Genomic DNA, 18,964 nt, shown 5'->3' with positions numbered 1-18,964 from the left:
TATCCTGTCATCATTTTTTTTCTTCAGATTTAGGAAAGGCAGAAGAAGCCATTGTCGTTTCTCTGACGTTTGTGACGTTCTTCACACTGTTCCTGTTTATGGAGGAGCTGTGTTTCGCCACCAGACACATCCCGGGGAGGAACACACGGCACAGAATCGTCTGGATCCTCGGAACATACCCGGTAAGATTCCCATGCAGTGGCAGGCTTGAAATATCTGTTTAAGATTCCCATTATTGCAATCATGCGTACGTTTTATCTGTGGAAATGAAAGCTATGTTACAATGTCAGTAAACCCTTTATGTGGTGACCAATGCCATTATGCCAGTGTTTCTGCTTCATGATCTTTTTGTAGGTATTCTCAGCGACATCGCTGATGAGTCTCTACATCCCGAGGTCCAACCTGATTGGCGGCTTTGCAGCGAACATGTGAGTGCCGGGCAATACTTAGTAGTTTAGATAGCAGACTGGACAGAGACTAGAGCTTCTGCATTTTTGTGGAACAATACGCATTTGTAGAAATATTCCTGTGATTGCTTTTATCCCATTTAACGTAGGTAGCAGCAGTACCTTTTTTTATGAATGGCAGTGAACTAAATGATATATTGAAAAGTGGCCAACCTTTCATTGTCTTTTAGCTACTTCGCGGTCGCAGTATACCAGTTCTTCATGCTGATGGTGGACTACTTCGGTGGTGATGAAGAACTGGTCACAACGTTGTCTGGAATGAAGGTATCCCTCCGACGCCCGCCATGTTGCTGCTGTTGTTGCTGCCTCCCGCAAGTGGACATGACTCTGTACGCACGTGTTTTTTTACATCCTAGAATTTTTTTTTTCATTTGTGTCTGTTCTGTTAATGTCTTTAAATGATATAGACAAGAACACTTTTCGAGGCCTAACAGAAAATATTAACACATATCGTGCTGACTTTACTAATTTTGTATGTCTTCAAGTGCAATTGTGATGACAAATAACCGTCATCTCAGTTGTTTATTACGACGTAAATTTTTGTCCTTTTGGCTCATCTTTCAGTTGTTGAATGGTGTTGATTCCCATGGCCCAGGAACGTAGCTCCCGCAGTTATATGTGCACTAAATCTTTAGATAACCCCAGACACTGTTACTGGTGCCATTCTTCATGTAATTGCTTCTTATCTCCCACATCCAGAGGCACCCTGGGCTGGATGAAGCTGGCAGTGATGCAGATGGCCATCATGCGGCCCATCCTGTACTTCATCGCGCTGGTCACGTGGAGCGACGGGAAGTATGGCCTAGGACAGACGGTGACAAACAGTTATTCTACTATCGCTAATGCAATGCAATGTATCATATTGTAAACGAAGGAACTTCAATGTCGACACAACCTGTTTGATTATAATGGACACTGGACTATTTCTGTGAAAGGAGATTCCCTATCGATGTATTCTGTAAGTTTAAACTTTCAGCAGTGACCATAATCGATCTCAAACGGTAACCCTCTAATAGCCTTGAACAGAGCTTGTTTGGTCCTATAACTAATGAATGACCGTAACTGATGGTGATTTAGCATTCGACATATTGTCACAATTTTTTTCCGTTTTTTTCTCTTACGTTACTTAACGCACACCTTTGTTGTGCAGGAATCCGGACCAAGCGTGAACAACTTTGTGGAGGGGTTGGAAACGATATCTACCCTGTTTGGAATCTACGGGTTCGTGGTGCTCCAGCCGTGCGTTACCAAACCTCTCAAAGGGAAGAGCATCTCACTGAAGAACCTGCTTGTCCAGGTACGACACAGCACATTGCAAACTGGACCCAAGTTGAAATGTTGTTGGAAACGATATTTGGCACATGGTATTTTGTTTGAAACGCACAAGATCATGATGGCAAAATACAAAGAATTGCTGCCAATGATCCCATGTACAACAAAAATCTCTGTATATGCACGCAGAGTTCACGAACGTACAACCTTAACTAGAAGTGGGCGTTGACATCTGTGACGTTAAGAACAATATATCTGTACGTGACAAAAACAGGTTTACCTTGACCTTTAAGGCACATAGTTACACCAGTGAAATGTAGCCATTGACGACCTTACTGTAGTGTTCACTGGCAGGTCAAGTGGGTTGTAAAAACACAATACTGCTTTCCGTCCAGTTTCTTAGTAAGTAAGTAGAGGAGAGCAAACACTTAACAATAAAGCTATGTCATCGTTTAAATTAGATGTTTACATTGTCATGTACATTTGTGTAGTTCTTCAGGCCTTTAAATTAAATGGCAAAGACTAATGCAGGGAACAAGAATATGTATGTATTTTGTAGTTGAAGAAGAGCACAAGAAAATTTGAAACAAAATTTGAATGCTGAAGATTGACCTTAAACTTGCACGTGAGTTCTAAAGCTTAAAGAGACTTCAAGGATGACCCATATGAATACTTGTCGTTTTTCCGTTCGGATGACAGGTTGCAGCAGCTCTGGCGGGAATACAGAAAATGGTGCTGAGTCTGTTAGCCTCGTTCCGCGTCATCCCATGTGGACCCCAGTTCTCTTCCAAGACGCGAGCTGATTGTAAGTAACTTTACAGAATTATGTTTTTGTTCTGTGTGTTTTGGGGGAAGGGCTGCATTTTTGCCTATAAACAATTCCCCCGTGTGTATCATTTCTTCATTTCATAGAGTAAAATGTGATTAAATCTCAAGACCTGCGTTCTTCTGTTGTTTTTCAGGACATTTAGTTGAATTCCTTTCTGTCTACATGTGATTTATGTTTTATAATAGCGATGAAGTAATGTCATTGTGTACCAAAGGTGTCATTCCAGTATCATAAATGTTTCCACAGATATTCATAACTGCATGATCATCATTGAGATGATGGTCGCGGCTCTGGTGGCCCGGTGGGTGTTCACCAGGAATGATCACGATGTCCTGCTACAGATACCCACGGACTCAGACGTGGAGGACCCAACACAACCAGAGGACAAAGAACACGAAAAGTCAGTTTTCTGTCTCATTACATATATCTTTACAGTCATAGTTATTAGTTTGTTATAACTTTGTTGCTTTGGATCATACAGGACAAGAAAAATAGCACGTATTGCTTCAATACTGAATTCGTTCGACCGTCTGTAGTTATTTATTTTTTGTATCCACTTTTTAGAGTTCAGTCAAAGGAAGAGGGAAGGTCTAATTGTCTGTCCTGTGGCGGGAACAAACACTCCAAGTCGTCCGGTGATATCAAGTGTAAGGCTGAGGCGAACGGAGGGCCCGGCGGTGTCGCACACTGGAAGAAGCGACATCGTCCTGCACCGGCCAGGAGCGAGGGCGACCTCTGCTATGTCAAACTTCGTAACGATACAGGTCTTATACAGCACAAGGCAGACAAACCGTCACGTCAGGACGGTGACGTAACAACTCAGAATTGCGATCGTTCAGGTGGGGAGAATCCGGAGACAGGACATGATAGTACTGAGGAGTCACCTGCACATAGCTCTGAGGACGTAAGAGTATCTCAGCCCACCCGTGACCTTCCTGTTGACCAGGGTACTGAGGAGGAAGGGGTGTGGCTCATGACAAACTGTGAAAGAGGACAAGAGAGAAGAAACAGTTCCACAGTATAACACTTATTAGTTCCTGCGTTCCTTTTAACGCCCTGAAAATTCTTCCCAATTTTGCAGGCTACGTACTTGAAATGCTAACGATAACTAGCAAATAAACTTCAACGAAAAAATCTAATAATCTGTTTTTTAATTTAATAATTTGTGAGCCTCACTGAGTGAGTCAGGAGCTTGTTCAGGATCATCCTGAAGTGTTTGTGTTACAGGAGTTTACGTACCGAAGCTTTGCGGCTGTTGTGGGTTATTGTCAGGGCTTGCTTGTGGGTATTGTTGCGTATTAACATGAAGTACATACTTGGAATCAAAGCGTCGTCGTGTTTATTTTCATGATACTACTTGACTAAGAGTTAACAACAAAAATCTATCCTTCCACCATGTCTGATATATAAGCATTTCAATATCCTTGGGGTTAATAAGGAGCGTAAAATACAAGACGCTCACAAAGAGACATCCACTACCATTAAATATATGCAGTTCAGTGTATACTCAATCCTATCAAAACATATAAATAAAGTTTTCCTGATAATAGATACAGTCGAATCATATACGATCGCATTAAGATGCAAAACTGATGGAAATGAAAACTCTTGATTCATCATTAAACAATGAATGGTTTTCTTGTTTTAGTACACGGAATGTGTGACTCAACGCTACAATTATACAGTCATGTAGCTTCCAAACAAAGTCTACTTCATATACAAAAGAACACTATCGTACTAGTACATTGTATACAGACGAATTTAACTAACGTATTGTCCCGGTGGTTATTGATTTTGCCATCTTACCCCTTTTCTTGAGGTACTTGCGAATGTTTGCCAGTCGCTCCATGATGCGCTGCATCCTCCGGTGAAAGGCATACAGATCTTCCCGCGTGTACTTCTCCTTTTTACCGTCAGGTGCCGCTCTCATCAGCGCTGCTGGCTGGTCGTCCTGCGTCTCCCTGGTCGTCAGGTACCGGTAAAAGTACAGGAAGCCGTCTTGGTTGGAGCATGTGAAATCCTCAGGCAGGATGTCGGTCAGCTGCTTGTCCTGTAGGTTGGTGGGGCCGGCACATGTTGGCTGGAGGCGCGGGTTGATGGTGTCCACGTGATCCTCTAACCACTCCCGCAGGCCACGCAGGTGGCAGTCACACCGCCATGGGTTACTGTCCAGGTCTATGTGGCTGGGAATTTAAACATGGAGTGCAAGTTATTGACTTTCCTATCTTTTGTTAAGCACATATGCTACTTGGCACTTTCCTTGATGCTGAAGTGTACTTCCACATACATGTGCATACAAAGCAGTACCCGTTGCTGTCAGCGGGGTGCGTGACTTTTTGTGATTTCATAACGCGGCATCCTTGCTTATCTCCAGCAGCACACATAATATTGTAAACTATGGATTTACTTTTTCATAACTTAAGAGCTCAAAACTAGAAAACAATATTTTTAGCCCGTACAAAATACAAATATCTGTACCTCAAGAAAGAAATCGTTGAGAACACGGACGGATCAATGGAGTCGATGCGGTTTTCCCTCAGGCTCAAGGTCGCCATGCCGGCCAGGCGAGGGACGTCTATGCCCCGGATCTGACGCAGCTTGTTTCTTGAGATAGTCACCTGAAACGAAATTGAGCGGTGGTGTGAGGAATGTTGAGCAATGCGTTAAAATGCTTTCGCTATTGAGGGACGAAGTGGTGGCCAATCACATAGATATCTAGATATGAAGTGCTCACCTGTGACAACAGTGGAAGTGACTGCAGAGCCCCAGGTATCCTCCTCAACTTGTTGTCAAACAGGGAGATGGCTGTGAGATGGACCAGACCTTCAAAAGCCCTGTTGTGGATGGCCCCTATGCGGTTCTTGGCGATGTACAGCACCCGCAGCCTCTCCAGTCCGCGGAAGGCACCACCGTGGACGTACCGGATGTCATTCTGGGAGAGGTCCAGGGTTCGAAGCTGCCCTAGGTGTGACAGCGCGTTGGACGGCACATGTTTTAGAGACGTACTTGATAGATCCAAGGAGAGGAGGTTGTGTAGTCTGTTGAAGGCGTCGTGTTCCACCATCTTCATGCAGTTCCCAGAAAGGGAAAGGAAACGGAGGTTTTTCAGGTAAGGGAATGGTGACTTTGTGAGCTTCCTGATGTTGTTCGTACCCAGAAATAGCTCCTGGAGACGAGAGAGCGGCTTGAGTGCTGAATGAGGAACTTCCGTCAGGTTGTTCTCTGCCAGCAACAGTGATGTCAGATTACCGAGATCTCTAAAGGCGTCGTCTGCGAACCCGTTGATGTTGTTTCCAGAGAGGTCAAGACGCTTCAAGGAAGGTAGACCCTTCAGGGCATCTGACGGGGCAGACGTTAGACGGTTGTTGTTCAGACGTAAGTACTGCAGTCTATCCAGTCCAGAGACAGCGTGTTGGGGAATGTCTGTGATGTGGTTGGTTGACAAGATAAGTTCCGTTACGGTTCGCGGAAGTTTATCGGGGAACTCTGTGAGACTGCGTGCTCTGCAGTTTACTTCCGTCTCCCTACATTCACATTTATCTGGACAAATGTTCCCAGTCTTTTCTGCTTCAAGAAGAATTTGTGCTCGTTTGTTTTGTTCATCACTTCCACAAACAAAGTCTTCTTCTAACAAGGTTCTGATCTTCTTGCCCCTTAGAAAGTCTGGACCAGCACAGATCATATCTTCCACCTCTAGTCCTATACCGAACGTGTATTCCTCTAGCGATCCTCTCACGTGTTTCAGTCCACAGTCGCACTCAAACGGGTTGTTGGATATGGAGACAGAACTTAGATCCTCCAGTTCGTTGAAGACTTTCCTGCCCAGGGATCTGATATGATTGGAGTCAAGATGAAGTTCTGACAGCTTCATAAGGGGAACCAAATCCTCGTTCCTCACCACTTTGATAGAGTTGTTGCGCAAGCTCAGTACCCTAAGACTAGGCAGATGGTGAAAAGCTTCCGACGGAACAGATTTTAGAAGATTGTCGTCCATAGTGAGGGACAACAGTCGGGATATACCGCGGAATGCTTCGGCGTCAATTTTTTCCACACCGTTTCTGCTCAGATCCAAGAAACGCAAGTTGATCATGGGTAGGAATGGCGCTCTAGGGATTCGTTTAATTCCATTCTCAGCTAGGATGAGTGATTCTAGGGCAGTAGCCTGAGCTAGGGTCTTTACAAACTCGCTGACATCGGCAATGCAAGTTCCGCTTATGTCCAGTTTCCTCAAGTTGTCGAGGTCGTCAAACGCCCGACCGTCGATGACCGTGGCGCAAGATAACCGCAGCACCAGTGTGCGGAGGCGAGACAGTCCATAGAAAGCTCGTGCGGGAATTTCTGGCAGACCTTGTCCATTGATGACCAATTTTCGGAGTTGTTTGAGCGGTTCGAGCTGTCCTAAGGAGAAACTCTCAGGGTTGTGCGCGTCCAGTGACAACTCGCGTAGCTGGAGGAGGGACGTGAAGGCATCCGGCGGAATGGAATGAATGTCGTTATTCTCCATATTGAGCTTTTGTAGAGATCGCAGAGACTCCAGTGCCTCCAATGGGAAGTCTGATAGTCTGTTATCTCTCAATACCAGAGTCCTCAGGTTTTGTAATTTGAAAAAATGGAGCAATTGAATGTTGTCGATTTTGTTTTCTCCAAGGTCAAGAAACGTTGTGCTCTTCGGGATGTTGTGAGGAACCGCCGTGATCGCCTTGTTTCTGCAGCTGATTTCCGACTGTCTGCAGTGGCACTGTTTAGGACACTCGTCCGGGTTACCTTCTTGGTCCTTGCCATTGCTGTCATCGTAGGTCTCAAAAGGAGGTGGCTTTCCATTTTCCGGGCACACCAGATCGTCTGCAGAGACGTCAATCACTGCCTGTCCTGATAGGTTTGGAGGGCTGTCGCATGTCACATCTCTCTCAACAGCAGATCCTTGAAAAAAAGAAGTTCTAAGTGTTACAAACAATTGGTCTCCGGACGTTTGGCATAAGTATAAGCTTAGGTTTAAGTATAAGGATGGAATGTCCATCACAACTTATAAGATATAGGACGTCTCTTCCGAAAACATCCTCCTGTATCCTACATTTCAAAGTGCATCTGTACTCCAGTGTGGTCTTACCTATTGAACTAGGTAGAGTGTCGCTGTCGTCCATCCACTCTCTCAGTCCACGTAACTGGCAGTTGCACGCCCACGGGTTTCCCTGGAGGTAGACTTGTCTGAGCAAATGGAAACAAGTATTCTGTGGTTATATAAGGCAAAAATTGTGAATAATTGAAAGTCATAATTCTAATAAGACCATGACATCGGGACAACTAGAATGATTACGAACAAATAGGTTATTTTGCGACATCGAATCCCTTGCTGCAAAATTTGGTCATACTGGGGAGGCTGAAACAAAACAGGCGGAAGCAAAGAAAATGTGGATTTCTCATGAATAATTGAATTGCTAGAGATGTGCTCACCTCAAAGATGCAATACTTGATAACACCTCTGCGTCCACTGTCTCAATCCTGTTGTAGCTGAGCCCGAGGGTCAGGTCCCCCCTGATGCCCGAGAAGTCCCGGCTGTCCAGCTCCCGCAGCTTATTCCTGCTGAGATCGACGGCTGCTAATGTCGTCAGGGTAGCCAAGGCCTCCCGAGGCACGAACCTGAGGTTGTTCTGATTCAATGTTATCGTGTTCAGGCGGGGGAGGTTATGAAAAGCTGCAGAGTCGATGGAAGAAATTGCGTTCTCGCTTAGATCGAGGCCTCTGAGTTCGGGCATGCCTTTGAACGCTCCCGGCGGGACAGATGTGAGCTGGTTACCGGACAGATCTAGCTGCTGGAGACGGTTCAGACCTGACAAGCCGGCTGATGGCACAGACCGCAGACAGGTGCGTTCCAGGTGCAGGCGGCGAAGGTTTGGCACGTGTAACAGAACGTCCTCCTCCAAGTTTCGGAAGCAGTTACCGTTAAGTACCAAAACTTGCAAGCGAGCAAGTCCTGACAAGGCCTCCCTGCCGAGCGTCTCGATGATGTTGTTGCTTATGTCTAAAGTGTGCAGCTGCCATAGAGGAACAAGGGCCTCACTCGGGACGGAGGATAGGTTGTTGCGCGACAGGTCCAGCCGTAACAAGTTGGGACATCCCAGAAACGAACGTTCGGGTACATCTGTCAATCGGTTACTTGACAAGCCCAGGGATAACAGTTGACTAAGGTGGTGTAAGGATTTAACCGGGACAGCATCTAGCTGGTTATTGTTCAGTTCAAGGTCCTGCAGGTCCGTTAGTCGGAGTAGCATGTCGCTGTTGACTGTAGTTATCAGGTTTCTGGACAGTTGCAAACTAATCGCTCCGTCTGGGATATCACTGGGCACACCTGTAAGCTGCGCGTTGTTACAGGAGACTTGGCGGTCTTCGCATAAACAGTACACCGGGCAGTGCAGAGGCATCGGGGGAGGGCCAGTGTCTGGTACTCCACACGACAATGAACTCCTGGAAATCCAGCGCAGTTGTCGTCCCTGCAGGGGTGGTGGGGACAGGCAAGAAAGGTCCTGCTCCACTTTCACCATGGTGGTCTCAATCCATTCTTTGAAACCCCGTAGGCGACAGTCGCAGTTAAAAAATCCACTAACGTCCAGCGTCTCCAGGCTCGCTAACTCCGAAAACACTTCAGGCGTGACCGTCGTAAAACCGTTAAAGGCCAAATACAGGTTTGTGAGCCTCTGCAGGGCCCTGAAGTCCCACGGATAAAGAGTCCGGATAGCGTTCCGGTTCAACATCAGAGTGGTTAGGCTGGGTAGGTGCTTGAAGGCGTCGGGCACTCTGGTTAGGTTGTTCTCTTGTAGATTCAGAAACTCCAGTCGACCCAGCCCGCGAAACGCGTGCGTGCTGATGCTGCCGATCCTGTTGTGGTTCAATGTCAGCCCTCTGAGCTTTGGGACGTTGGGGAAAGCGTCGTCTGACAATGACGTGATCTCATTGTGGGCTAAGTGGAGGCTGGTCAGACGTGGAACGTATTTCAAGGCTTCTGACGGAACCTTTGTCAGACATGCGCGAGACAGATCAATAGTAGAAACCCGTGAAAGCCCCTGAAAACCATGCGGTCGTATGTCCCCCAGACAGTTATTCCACAGGACAAGGAGTCTCAGGTAGGACAGTGTTCTAAACGCGTTGTTTGGGATGGACATAATGCCATTTTCGTTCAGGGCTAGGCGCCTCAACTTGGACAGCGACGTCAGTGCGTCAACAGGAACCTCTGTCAGCCGGTTTGAACCCAGCGTCAGTTCTCGAAGGTTGCGCTGTGCGGAGAATGCATTGGGCGGAATGGTTCCAATGGCATTACCGTCAAGGTGGAGACGTGAAAGGGTGGACATCCATTTCAGTGCCTCTCTGGGGAACTCGGTTAACTTGTTTTGACTGAGATCTAGTGATACAAGTGAGGTTAAGTTCTCTAAGGATTCGTCACCAAGACTGGTAATTACGTTATTCCTTAAGTCGAGAATCCTGGTATCGTGAGGAATTCCTGAGCGCACAGTAGTGAGTCCGACGGAATTGCAGTATACTTTGTGCCCCTCACATCTGCACGGGCCAGGACAGGACTGTGCTGTTTGAAATACCAGTAGCAGGCAGACCACAAGGACACCCATGGATACAGGAGGTAGTGAGGTCATCATCGTTGTGTACATCTTTCTCTAGTTCCCACCTGAAAGGAACGGTAATATAGCTCAATGTAAACGTTATTGTAGGTTCTCAGATGACTGATATGACTGACTGCATTACTATTGATATACATTCTGGCCAAGGGTACAATACATGTGCCACAATACTTAGTGTATAACCGTTGAAACGGAGCATCCAGCATCCCCCAGAAATACTTGGCCAGAGTCTTTCCGAAGATCCTCTCCTTGTCCTATTGTACCCAGATATCTGAACAGAACTCAGAGGGGGTGTGACCCTTACCATCTTGTTCGCTGATGCATAGTGGGTAATTACATCCCTGATTACACACTAACGTTGGATACTGTACGTAGATTGGAACAACAACAGTGGAGTTACGTATACCTGCAACAATTGATTCATTATTAAGTGGTGCCATCGCTTTTAGATTTATGAAACTTTTGTGTTATCCGGTCCATTCTAGGACTTATAATCTCCCCAAACCTCCTCCGACTGCGCCATGTATCATCTGGATGCTGTAACATTGTTTCTTTGACCTCTGAATATCTGACACTGATTAATGTAAAGGGAATAGTTAGGTGAGTTAGGTGATTAGTGCAGCAAGACGCACTATTACTGATTTCCTGGTCCTGCGGTTCCCATGGCGCCAAATAGACACAAATAGTGTGAACTGTCCCTTCTTGGATCTCTGCCCAAACCAGTCCCCAAATTGAAAGCAGCAATGTTGAAATAGTCAAGTCCACATCTTCCCATGACCTTTTAAAATGAACGAGTAAGTAAATACCACAGTGGACCCTACTGTCCCCTGCGGAGACACTGATGACCGTGTGTGTGTGGACCGCACAGCATGAGGGATTGTTACTGGTAGTGTGTGCGCCTGCCCTTCTGACAGAGTAGAATTCCGCTGATACCGCCGCAGATTGAAAACGCAGTTGAACTTGCCTGACTGTACATGTCGCCGGTGGCAGCTGTCTGCACGACAGTGTATTAGGACGTTCTTGTTGTCATTAACCATCAGCTTTGAGGGTCACTGCTTTTGGCTCAGAGAGGAACTGTTGCTATGGGGTTAGAGAAGTCGGGCACAAAGGTTCTTTACACGAGTCTATCCAAAACACATTACACATGTATGAAGTGGAAATGAAAGAACTTCAGTTGTCGCCAGTTTTATGAGACATGTGAATTACCATGGGACGAACAGCATATATGGTGAGGTACTTCGTACAGTGATAACTAAGTTCTTTTATATGAATTATTGTAGCGCTTGTTCCTTGTATGGTAATAAAATTTATTTGTGTCATTTCAAGTTCCGAGCGTATACTGAAATCGCACCTTCTCCATTTTCAGAGTTCGGCTTTAGCCAGGGTGGATTAACTTCCCATTAAGTATCACCACTGCCGAGTTTTTAACAACCCCATTAACAAGTAGAAATCTTGTTTTACTCGTGGAAGAAGAGCTATTCGTGCAACCTGAACTGTGAAGAAATAAAACTGAGGGATATGTGCAGTAATGTCAATGATCTACAATCCAAAGACCTGGCAATGGTTAGACTACGATTTTCTACTTTGGCATCGTGGGTGTATATAATTGTGTGCACGAACAAATGAACTGACAAACAGAAGTGAATAGGCTGATGCAGCTCGAATATATGGCAATACTGAAGCTAGTGGGACTGGATTATAGTGGCGGACGAGTGAGAGCTTGTGACTTTTAAAGAACAGGGGAAACAGAACATCATCACAAACAAAGCTAGGCAGTATCGTTTTCGCAAAAGTGCAAACGACTAGAGGACAATTACAAGTACGTGGCCCTGAAATACTGCAGTCGGAATAACAAGTGCCCTGTTATCAGTGCAACATTCCGGTCAGTGTAGAAAATGTAAATATTATTGAACTGACTTGCAGTCAGATAGTACGTAAGCCCCAACTTCAATCGGATAAGACCTGTAATTTACACACGAAGTTCATCTGTTTTGGCAGTTATGAGAAATGGATGTAATAGCAGGGATGTCAAGGGCGTACAAATACACAACTACCGCTCCTAGGTCTGCCCTTACCCCTAGGGTATACACCACCGCGCTTGATGTGACTCGGGTCGCCAATCAGCACCGGAAAACTACACGACCTCTCGCATGTTTCGGGTTCCTGGCAGGCTTGAACAAGTTGTAATGTTGGCTCTACCTGCTGTGCACATGTTGGACACCAGAAATGGCTTATTTCCCTTGAAATTTCTAGGGTTGCAATGATTAACAGGTTAGGATCTTTGGGGCAGCGATAGCTTCAGGATTGTTGCCAAATGATTGTAGGTACTTTGCCAGTCCTTGCAAAAAAGATGAACCATTGTAACAGTATTCACAAAGATAAAAGCCTACAATCTGATAACAGACGTACCTGTCAGTGACAGTGCCACTCGGGTGCTTAAGAAATGACAGCACAAACGCATTACAGTCGTCTATACAACACTATCGGTTATTTCCTCCACCAACCCAGCTGGTTTAAATATATCGTTCGTTCAATGACTCCCCGGCTATCTCAGTTCATGCCTGCTAGCATGCTATGAGAGGTAAAGCGGCAAACAGGGAACGTCAAGTGCTTACCGTAAATCACTAGAAGGCTCAGATCGATGAAAGACGCTCCTCTTCCTGTTCCGGCATGGCGGACGTCAGGCTCTATCCAAAGTCACGGGCAGCGCTGTCCTGGGACGGGATAGCTCAATGAACAGTAATGACTTCTGGGACTTCCTGAATAGGCGTTTCAGCTCGGTTGTCAAGTCTGTTCAGTAGAAAGTCTCCAAACTTGTACCGCTGCCAACTAACGACCCCCGCCAGCACTTTCTTCGTAAAAAGGTCTTTGAGGTCTTTAAGATATTCGAAGTCTGACGAATCGTGAAGATGTCCCCGTATAAAGGGATTGCTCGGCGAGACGACCGATGGAAACCTCTACAGATCTCCACTTGTCCTGGAATGACTGGGAGGTCCTGTGTGAGGGGCTCCCCGCACGGGTGCCGCTTGTGACGGTACAAAAACAGATCCAGACTCAGATCGAGATTATCTGATAGCTGGCAATCAAAGGCGTCACTAATCACCGCTGGCAGTGATGCTGTGACTGTCTTCTTTCCGCAGCAGAAAATCCAAATTCAAACTCAGTAGCAACCGCAAAACAAATTAGTCATCCTGGATAAATTCATTCGTTCTGCGGAATCGCACACGTGTATCACTTGAATACAGAATTTGACGAGGACAGTGTTTGTTAACGATGTCTGAGGCCTCACACATTGATGTGATGAGAACACGCTTTGAACTTCTAATGTAGCGAAGGAAACAGCATAACAGCTCAGGGGTCAGACGCCTTAGCTACAGCGACCAAGCAGGCACAATGCCGAAAGACAGAAGGTCCTGTGTGGCCCATGACAAAGCAGAATGGACTGCCGGATGATGGAATAATGCCAGACAAACTTGAACATGACATTATCAACAAATGATTACTTGGTTCGGCTCGAAAAGGAAAGTTTCATATTCGTAAACGTTATCATAATGTTTACATAAAGGGACACTTAACCTTCTCGTCAAAGAAACCTTGAACTCGAGATTATAGTTAATGATGTCTTTATGTTAGTTTGCCAATAGGCAATACGGTGTCGGACTAGAGTTCTGCCACCTTATGCCTGTGCCAAATTGTTTTAACCGTGTAATACAAATTACATATCCTGAAGGCTTCTCACTGATAATGCAAATAATGTCCTCATTTACATAAATTATTGGTTTATAATGATCTTCTATGGCCAAATAACACTATGTTTGGTAATGAATTATGCAAATAAGGCCCTGATTTGCTTGATTTACAATGCAGTATCTTAGAACAGAAATCCCATAGGGCCGAAATGATATCATTTTTTGATTTTGCTAACATACAATTATAAGATCCATCCGCGACCACTTTAATGACATGTTATGCTGTTCACAAACGAACGAACAAACAAACGGACAAACAAAAAACAACAACAGACAGACAGAATGCGCACACACAGACACAAGAACGTAAAAATATAAATAAAATAGAATGGAAACTAGTTTTTAATTGTTAATTGTTAGAAGCGGATCTCATTGGCAAACTTCCTCCTATCCGATGATATGATATGATATGATATGATATGATATGATAAGAACATAACCTTCCCAGTGAAAGTATTTATGTATGACAGTTCCTTCTCTTCGCTGTTGTTCTTTTATCTTGGCCGTCTAGTATTTAATAGTAACTTCGAATCTTGCTATCCCGACGCGACGAACGTCACCAGAAAATCTAGTAGTTCCGCGCCATGTCGGGAGAGGGCGCCAGTTCATATTGTACTAGGGTCAAAGTTGAAAAGGTCATTCACTTGGCGGGAAACTCCAGAAGTCCGACAAGTCAGAAGATATCAACGCGACACAGGGCATTAAAAGGTGTGTGATCTATCAGAATCAGATTTTGACACAACGTTAGTATTAGATAAGTCATAGTGTACTCTGTCATTCCCTCTTTCTTAGTTGAAATGCAGGTCAGGTGCTGTAAAATACGCATTTATTCTAGACATAAATTTCTAGTAGCACGAGGTGGCGCGCCAGGGGCCTAGGGTTTACGTGTGTTTTTCGGGAGCCTTGGATGAAACTGAAAGTGCTAGGGCAGTCTAATTAATTCCACGTGCTGTAACACATTTTCCTATAACGTTACATGCATTTGCTCAAGTAGTCTTTCATGGAAGGTGTGGATTTGGGCCAGCAGATTTCAAGATACCTTTCTCTGATATTGGGATCCTGTTAATAAATAACTTGCTCTTACTAATAGATAAGGCGTTGCCTTCCTTAAACACTGGACGAGACAACGTCCTACCTGAGCGTTAGTAGCTCCTACCAGTGACTTAGTGTGGTTCAGGAACTCCTTCAGGCAGCCAGGATTCAAAAGCTGACCTTTTGACCCAGAAGTGGGATTGCCAACCAACACAGCGCAGCTTTTTAAAGAGTTGGAGATCGAAAATGTAGTACGGTAACGGACAGTATTACCACATTTAGCCCAGGCCTGGACGCTATGATATAGCGTCCAGGTTCACCCCGTTCCCCGGATCCAACTTTTGTTCCTCCGGCCTTTATTCTTGCTAGTCGGGCCGGACTCGTCCTTTCCCTACCTTCCCAATTCCCGTACCTTCTTTGGCGGGCGAAAAAAAAAACTCCAGAAGCCCAAAGGTAATCCACGGCAGGACCTGAAACAACAAAGCTCTATTACAAGAGCCGCCATCTTCTGCAGATTATTGTTGTTGTCTGTTCCGTGGCTTCCGCCTGACCCCGACGTGACCCTCAGCAGCTCATTCGTGCACTGCGGTTTCTTCAGCTTCTGTCCAGAGTTTCAATGATACATGATATATCATAGCGTCCAGGCCTGGGCTATACCACATTGTGCTTTTACTGCCCCTACCACTTCAACCAGAAACTCAAAAGTTCTAATCTAAGAGTATCAGGTGACTCAGGTCCAATAATACTTGGAGGGTGACCTTACAGGCGATGTGCCTTCTTGAAGTTCTTCACCTATGAATCATCAGGTATCATCAGGCAAGGAGGTTAACCTCCTTGCATCAGGTAATAATAATAGTCTGTTTTCAGCACCAATCACCATGAAGATCTACTTCTGTGGCAGTATCCGTGGAGGCCGGGGTGATGCAGAACTGTACAGCAGGATCATTGAACAGCTGAAGGCCTATGGGACTGTCCTGACTGAACATGTAGGGTTTAAAGAGCCCATTCTCAAACATATTGAAGGTATTGTCAAATATATATTAATAAATATATATACTGTGTATTGGCAAATATATATAACATTTTTATTTATTTTAACTGAAGTACATGTAATTAACATTAAACATCTAGCATTCAGACATGAGTCAGGGGTAGGAGGAACCCCTTACATCCTTAGTTGGAAGTCCTCATAGAAGACGGATACTATGAACAACAAAGCTGCATCTGCCATGGGCTGTCTTACATGTGGCATGCAGTTCTTGCGTCAGTAGATGAGAGGGTGGAGAAGGAAGTGCACACCCCTCCTTCACCTGAAAAATCCATGTGCCGGCTATAAAAACAGGTTGCTTAACACATGACGGCAAGTTACTGCCTACCTACCATTGTCTGAAGAGACAGATGGATGCCAATAACCATAAGAAAAAATCTAGCAGCTGTCGCCATCATTATGCAAAGTGATGCTGCTGGTGATGTGCTTGTTCCTGCTCAATATGTAATTGTTAACTCTCATTTATGATACATTTCAAAGGCTTGATATTCTATCACTACTCTGCAGGTGATGATGTGGCTATACACACACAGGACATGGCATGGCTGGAAGAGTCAGATGGTAAGAACTGATTCCTTGATATTAGGTAGATATTTGTAAATTGCATCATCAGCTATATGATGATGTCTTAAAGTTATTAGGCATTCAAGAAGAAAAGAGGGTTATCTTTCTCAGATCTATTTTCTACATGTTGGAACTGAAAGTTCAGACTTGTACAATACTACTACCTGATGCTATACAGGGTAGGGAGACCACATTGGTCATAGCTTTGTTGAAACAAGCTAGCCCACAGGTTTCAATGTTACCACTGTGGTACCCTGTTATAATTTTAGTTGTGGTTGCTGAGGTGACCCAGCCATCACTTGGAGTAGGATATGAGATTGGGAGAGCAGTGGCATGGAAGAAAAGGATTCTGTGTCTGTACAGGCCTGATGATGGCAAAGGTAAGTCTGTTCCCTTACATAGCTTTTTTTTCTCCACATCTATGCAAGGGATATATAAGGCTCTGTTGTTAGACAGTAGCCATGAAGAAGTATGGAAAAATTAGCAGCTCTAGGAGTAGGGCTGTGTTTGATGACAGTCCAGACATTAGGTTGGGCCTTGAGCTCTCCAAAGTGAGTTAACCTTCTAGGGTGTTAGAAGAGGTTACATTTTTATGTCACTACTCTGTTTAAAGTTGCCAGTTTATAGATTTTAGATTTGATAAAATCTGTACAAATACATCAGAGAAGAAAACAAGCACCTGACTGTTTATGAAGGGTTACAGCGGCCCTACATCATCAAATGAAAGTACACTAAATGGGCTAGATCTGCATTCAGCCCTCATTCTCTGTATCATGTTCCAGGTTTGTCAGCCATGGTCCGAGGTGCCCATGATGGTAAGAACTTCATTGTCAAGGATTACCAGGAACCAGAGGTGCCAGGCATCCTCAAGGAGTTCCTTAGCAGCTCGTAGAAACACTGGCAGGTCATATCAGTTAATTAGCTGTAACGCTAGTTCACCTTTATCCATATCCATTGCTTTCAGAAATGGGTATTTAGGGATATCAGTCGACGGATGGTAGTTTCAAACTACATGTACAACATTATTACAACTTTAAACCACCGTCCGTCCAGTTGATATCCTTTAATACCGTGTTGGTAAACACAACGAATATAGGTTACCCTGCGGATAAAGGTGAACTAGCGTTAGAACAAATATGACTGGTTGGATTTGGACTTATTAATATCTACAAGATTTGTGCCATTTTCTGAAATCATCTGATGTACCTCTCCCCCACCAAAAGAAATAATACAAATGATGAACACATTCTTGTGCTAACAAGACGAATGCTTTTTTTCTAAATGGTCCCTACCCATGATTGATTGCTTTATTCTAAATTTATGACAGATTATGATTGTTGTTGCCTAATGCTGAAGAGGGACATAAAATGACATTGCTGTAGGATACTGCATGCGAAGGAGTGATAAGGAATGTTACCGTCTGCCCCGCTTCCTAACGCCATAACCAATAGAGAATTGGTAGCCAAACTGCTACTACAATGTGCTAAACAATAATGAAGAATTTATAATTCACTGACTCTAAACAAAAAGATTGTAGGGTACATACAAGATGACTTTAAGGGCTTAAATTTATCAAGTAATTTGTGCAATTTGAGTGTAATGTGGAAGCTATGTTACAAGTAATACATTCCCCTTATTGTCACATTTTAATGAATGGTATTTATAGTCTTTGATCAACTTTGTAAATTTGGTCAAATGTATCTTAAGTGAGATTTTTGCACAGATCTATTTTTTACCTCCTGGTAATCCAAACAGATGTTATATTATAAATCATAAATTGTAATGGTGTAGGTGATAAAATGTATCAATTTGGTCAGATAAGACATACCAATCAAGTAAAACAGACAGGATCTGATTCACGTAGGGCAACTAGAAATGTTCTGTACTGTTTACTGCAGCCCATTGTTGTGTGTTGTTGTAAGGTACAAGTAGTCAGGAGATTCAATTAGAAAACAGGAGACCACATGTCACACTGTTAGGTTGACATACAACGTCAACAACATTTACTCACTGTCCATTTGTACAAAAGGAATTGTCACACAGTTAAAAACATAATAGCACATTTTAAAACCGATGTCTTGATTGTATCCAGCATCATTAACAAAATCCTAGCAGTGCTACTGTAGGTGAACACAGGAAAATTGGCAGCTAGCACCCTTTGAACATCAGGCACAGGTGGCAGTACAGGTGGTGACTGTCCATCGAGGCCACCTTGTAAATACTGTGAGAACTGCAGACATATGTCAGAAAAATATGGTTGCCATTAGCTTACTTGTATGCTTTGTATGATTATGGCAATTAAACACGTAGTACAATACTACGTTTCATGCCTATAACAAGATGCATAAAAAAATAAAGTACATGTATTGATGCATTTC

General features: G+C 44.3%; 3 protein-coding genes across 6 annotated transcripts in view; 2 read left to right on the top strand and 1 right to left on the bottom strand.

The window, feature by feature from the left end:
- The window catches only part of LOC118429551 (organic solute transporter subunit alpha-like), a 7,618-nt gene extending 3,403 nt beyond the window's left edge, over positions 1-4,215 (top strand). Inside the window, exons 2-9 of the mRNA XM_035840080.1 lie at positions 28-182; positions 355-428; positions 638-796; positions 1,167-1,281; positions 1,618-1,764; positions 2,439-2,544; positions 2,815-2,968; positions 3,133-4,215. Of these exons, the coding sequence (XP_035695973.1) occupies positions 28-182; positions 355-428; positions 638-796; positions 1,167-1,281; positions 1,618-1,764; positions 2,439-2,544; positions 2,815-2,968; positions 3,133-3,592 (1,370 nt within the window). The 3' untranslated portion in view covers positions 3,593-4,215. The remainder of the gene's footprint in view (positions 1-27; positions 183-354; positions 429-637; positions 797-1,166; positions 1,282-1,617; positions 1,765-2,438; positions 2,545-2,814; positions 2,969-3,132) is intronic.
- Positions 3,891-13,568, bottom strand: LOC118429513 (slit homolog 1 protein-like). 2 transcript variants are annotated; one of them, XM_035840014.1, is made up of 6 exons: positions 12,809-13,568; positions 8,020-10,240; positions 7,676-7,773; positions 5,303-7,488; positions 5,047-5,186; positions 3,891-4,751 (listed from the first exon to the last, which is right to left on the bottom strand). In XM_035840014.1, the coding sequence occupies exons 2-6, from the start codon at positions 10,221-10,223 to the stop codon at positions 4,334-4,336; spliced, it is 5,046 nt and encodes a 1,681-aa protein (XP_035695907.1). In that variant the 5' UTR covers positions 10,224-10,240; positions 12,809-13,568; the 3' UTR covers positions 3,891-4,333. The 2 variants fall into 2 exon arrangements, with proteins under 2 accessions (XP_035695907.1, XP_035695913.1); XM_035840020.1 differs by lacking the exon at positions 12,809-13,568 and adding an exon at positions 12,603-12,737.
- A 949-nt stretch (positions 13,569-14,517) lies between these two features.
- LOC118413257 (putative 2'-deoxynucleoside 5'-phosphate N-hydrolase 1) lies at positions 14,518-18,963 on the top strand. 3 transcript variants are annotated; one of them, XM_035816524.1, is made up of 6 exons: positions 14,518-14,650; positions 15,842-15,997; positions 16,530-16,583; positions 16,856-16,966; positions 17,369-17,499; positions 17,701-18,963. In XM_035816524.1, exons 1-5 carry the CDS (start codon positions 14,527-14,529, stop codon positions 17,476-17,478), a joined length of 555 nt encoding a protein of 184 aa, XP_035672417.1. In that variant the 5' UTR covers positions 14,518-14,526; the 3' UTR covers positions 17,479-17,499; positions 17,701-18,963. The 3 variants fall into 3 exon arrangements, with proteins under 3 accessions (XP_035672417.1, XP_035672409.1, XP_035672401.1); XM_035816516.1 differs by having other exon boundaries at positions 17,369-17,501; positions 17,707-18,963; XM_035816508.1 differs by having other exon boundaries at positions 17,369-18,963.
- Position 18,964: the final 1 nt, after the last annotated feature.

Source organism: Branchiostoma floridae, chromosome 1 (assembly GCF_000003815.2).
Source record: "Branchiostoma floridae strain S238N-H82 chromosome 1, Bfl_VNyyK, whole genome shotgun sequence".
NCBI lineage: Eukaryota > Metazoa > Chordata > Leptocardii > Amphioxiformes > Branchiostomatidae > Branchiostoma > Branchiostoma floridae.
Note: the sequence above shows the minus strand (reverse complement) of the source record. Positions and strands in the feature narration are given on the sequence as shown.

Bases quoted from the DNA above. Each gene is read 5' to 3' on its own strand.
- LOC118429513 (XM_035840014.1), bottom strand. From the start codon at position 10,223: ATGTACACAACGATGATGACCTCACTACCTCCTGTATCCATGGGTGTC. The intron at 7,774-8,019 runs GTGAGCACATCT...CCATTTGCTCAG, and splicing joins TCAAGTATTGCATCTTTGAG to ACAAGTCTACCTCCAGGGAA. The intron at 4,752-5,046 runs GTACAGATATTT...TTAAATTCCCAG, and splicing joins TCAACGATTTCTTTCTTGAG to CCACATAGACCTGGACAGTA.
- LOC118413257 (XM_035816524.1), top strand. From the start codon at position 14,527: ATGTCGGGAGAGGGCGCCAGTTCATATTGTACTAGGGTCAAAGTTGAA. The intron at 15,998-16,529 runs GTATTGTCAAAT...ACTACTCTGCAG, and splicing joins CATTCTCAAACATATTGAAG to GTGATGATGTGGCTATACAC. The intron at 16,584-16,855 runs GTAAGAACTGAT...TTATAATTTTAG, and splicing joins ATGGCTGGAAGAGTCAGATG to TTGTGGTTGCTGAGGTGACC.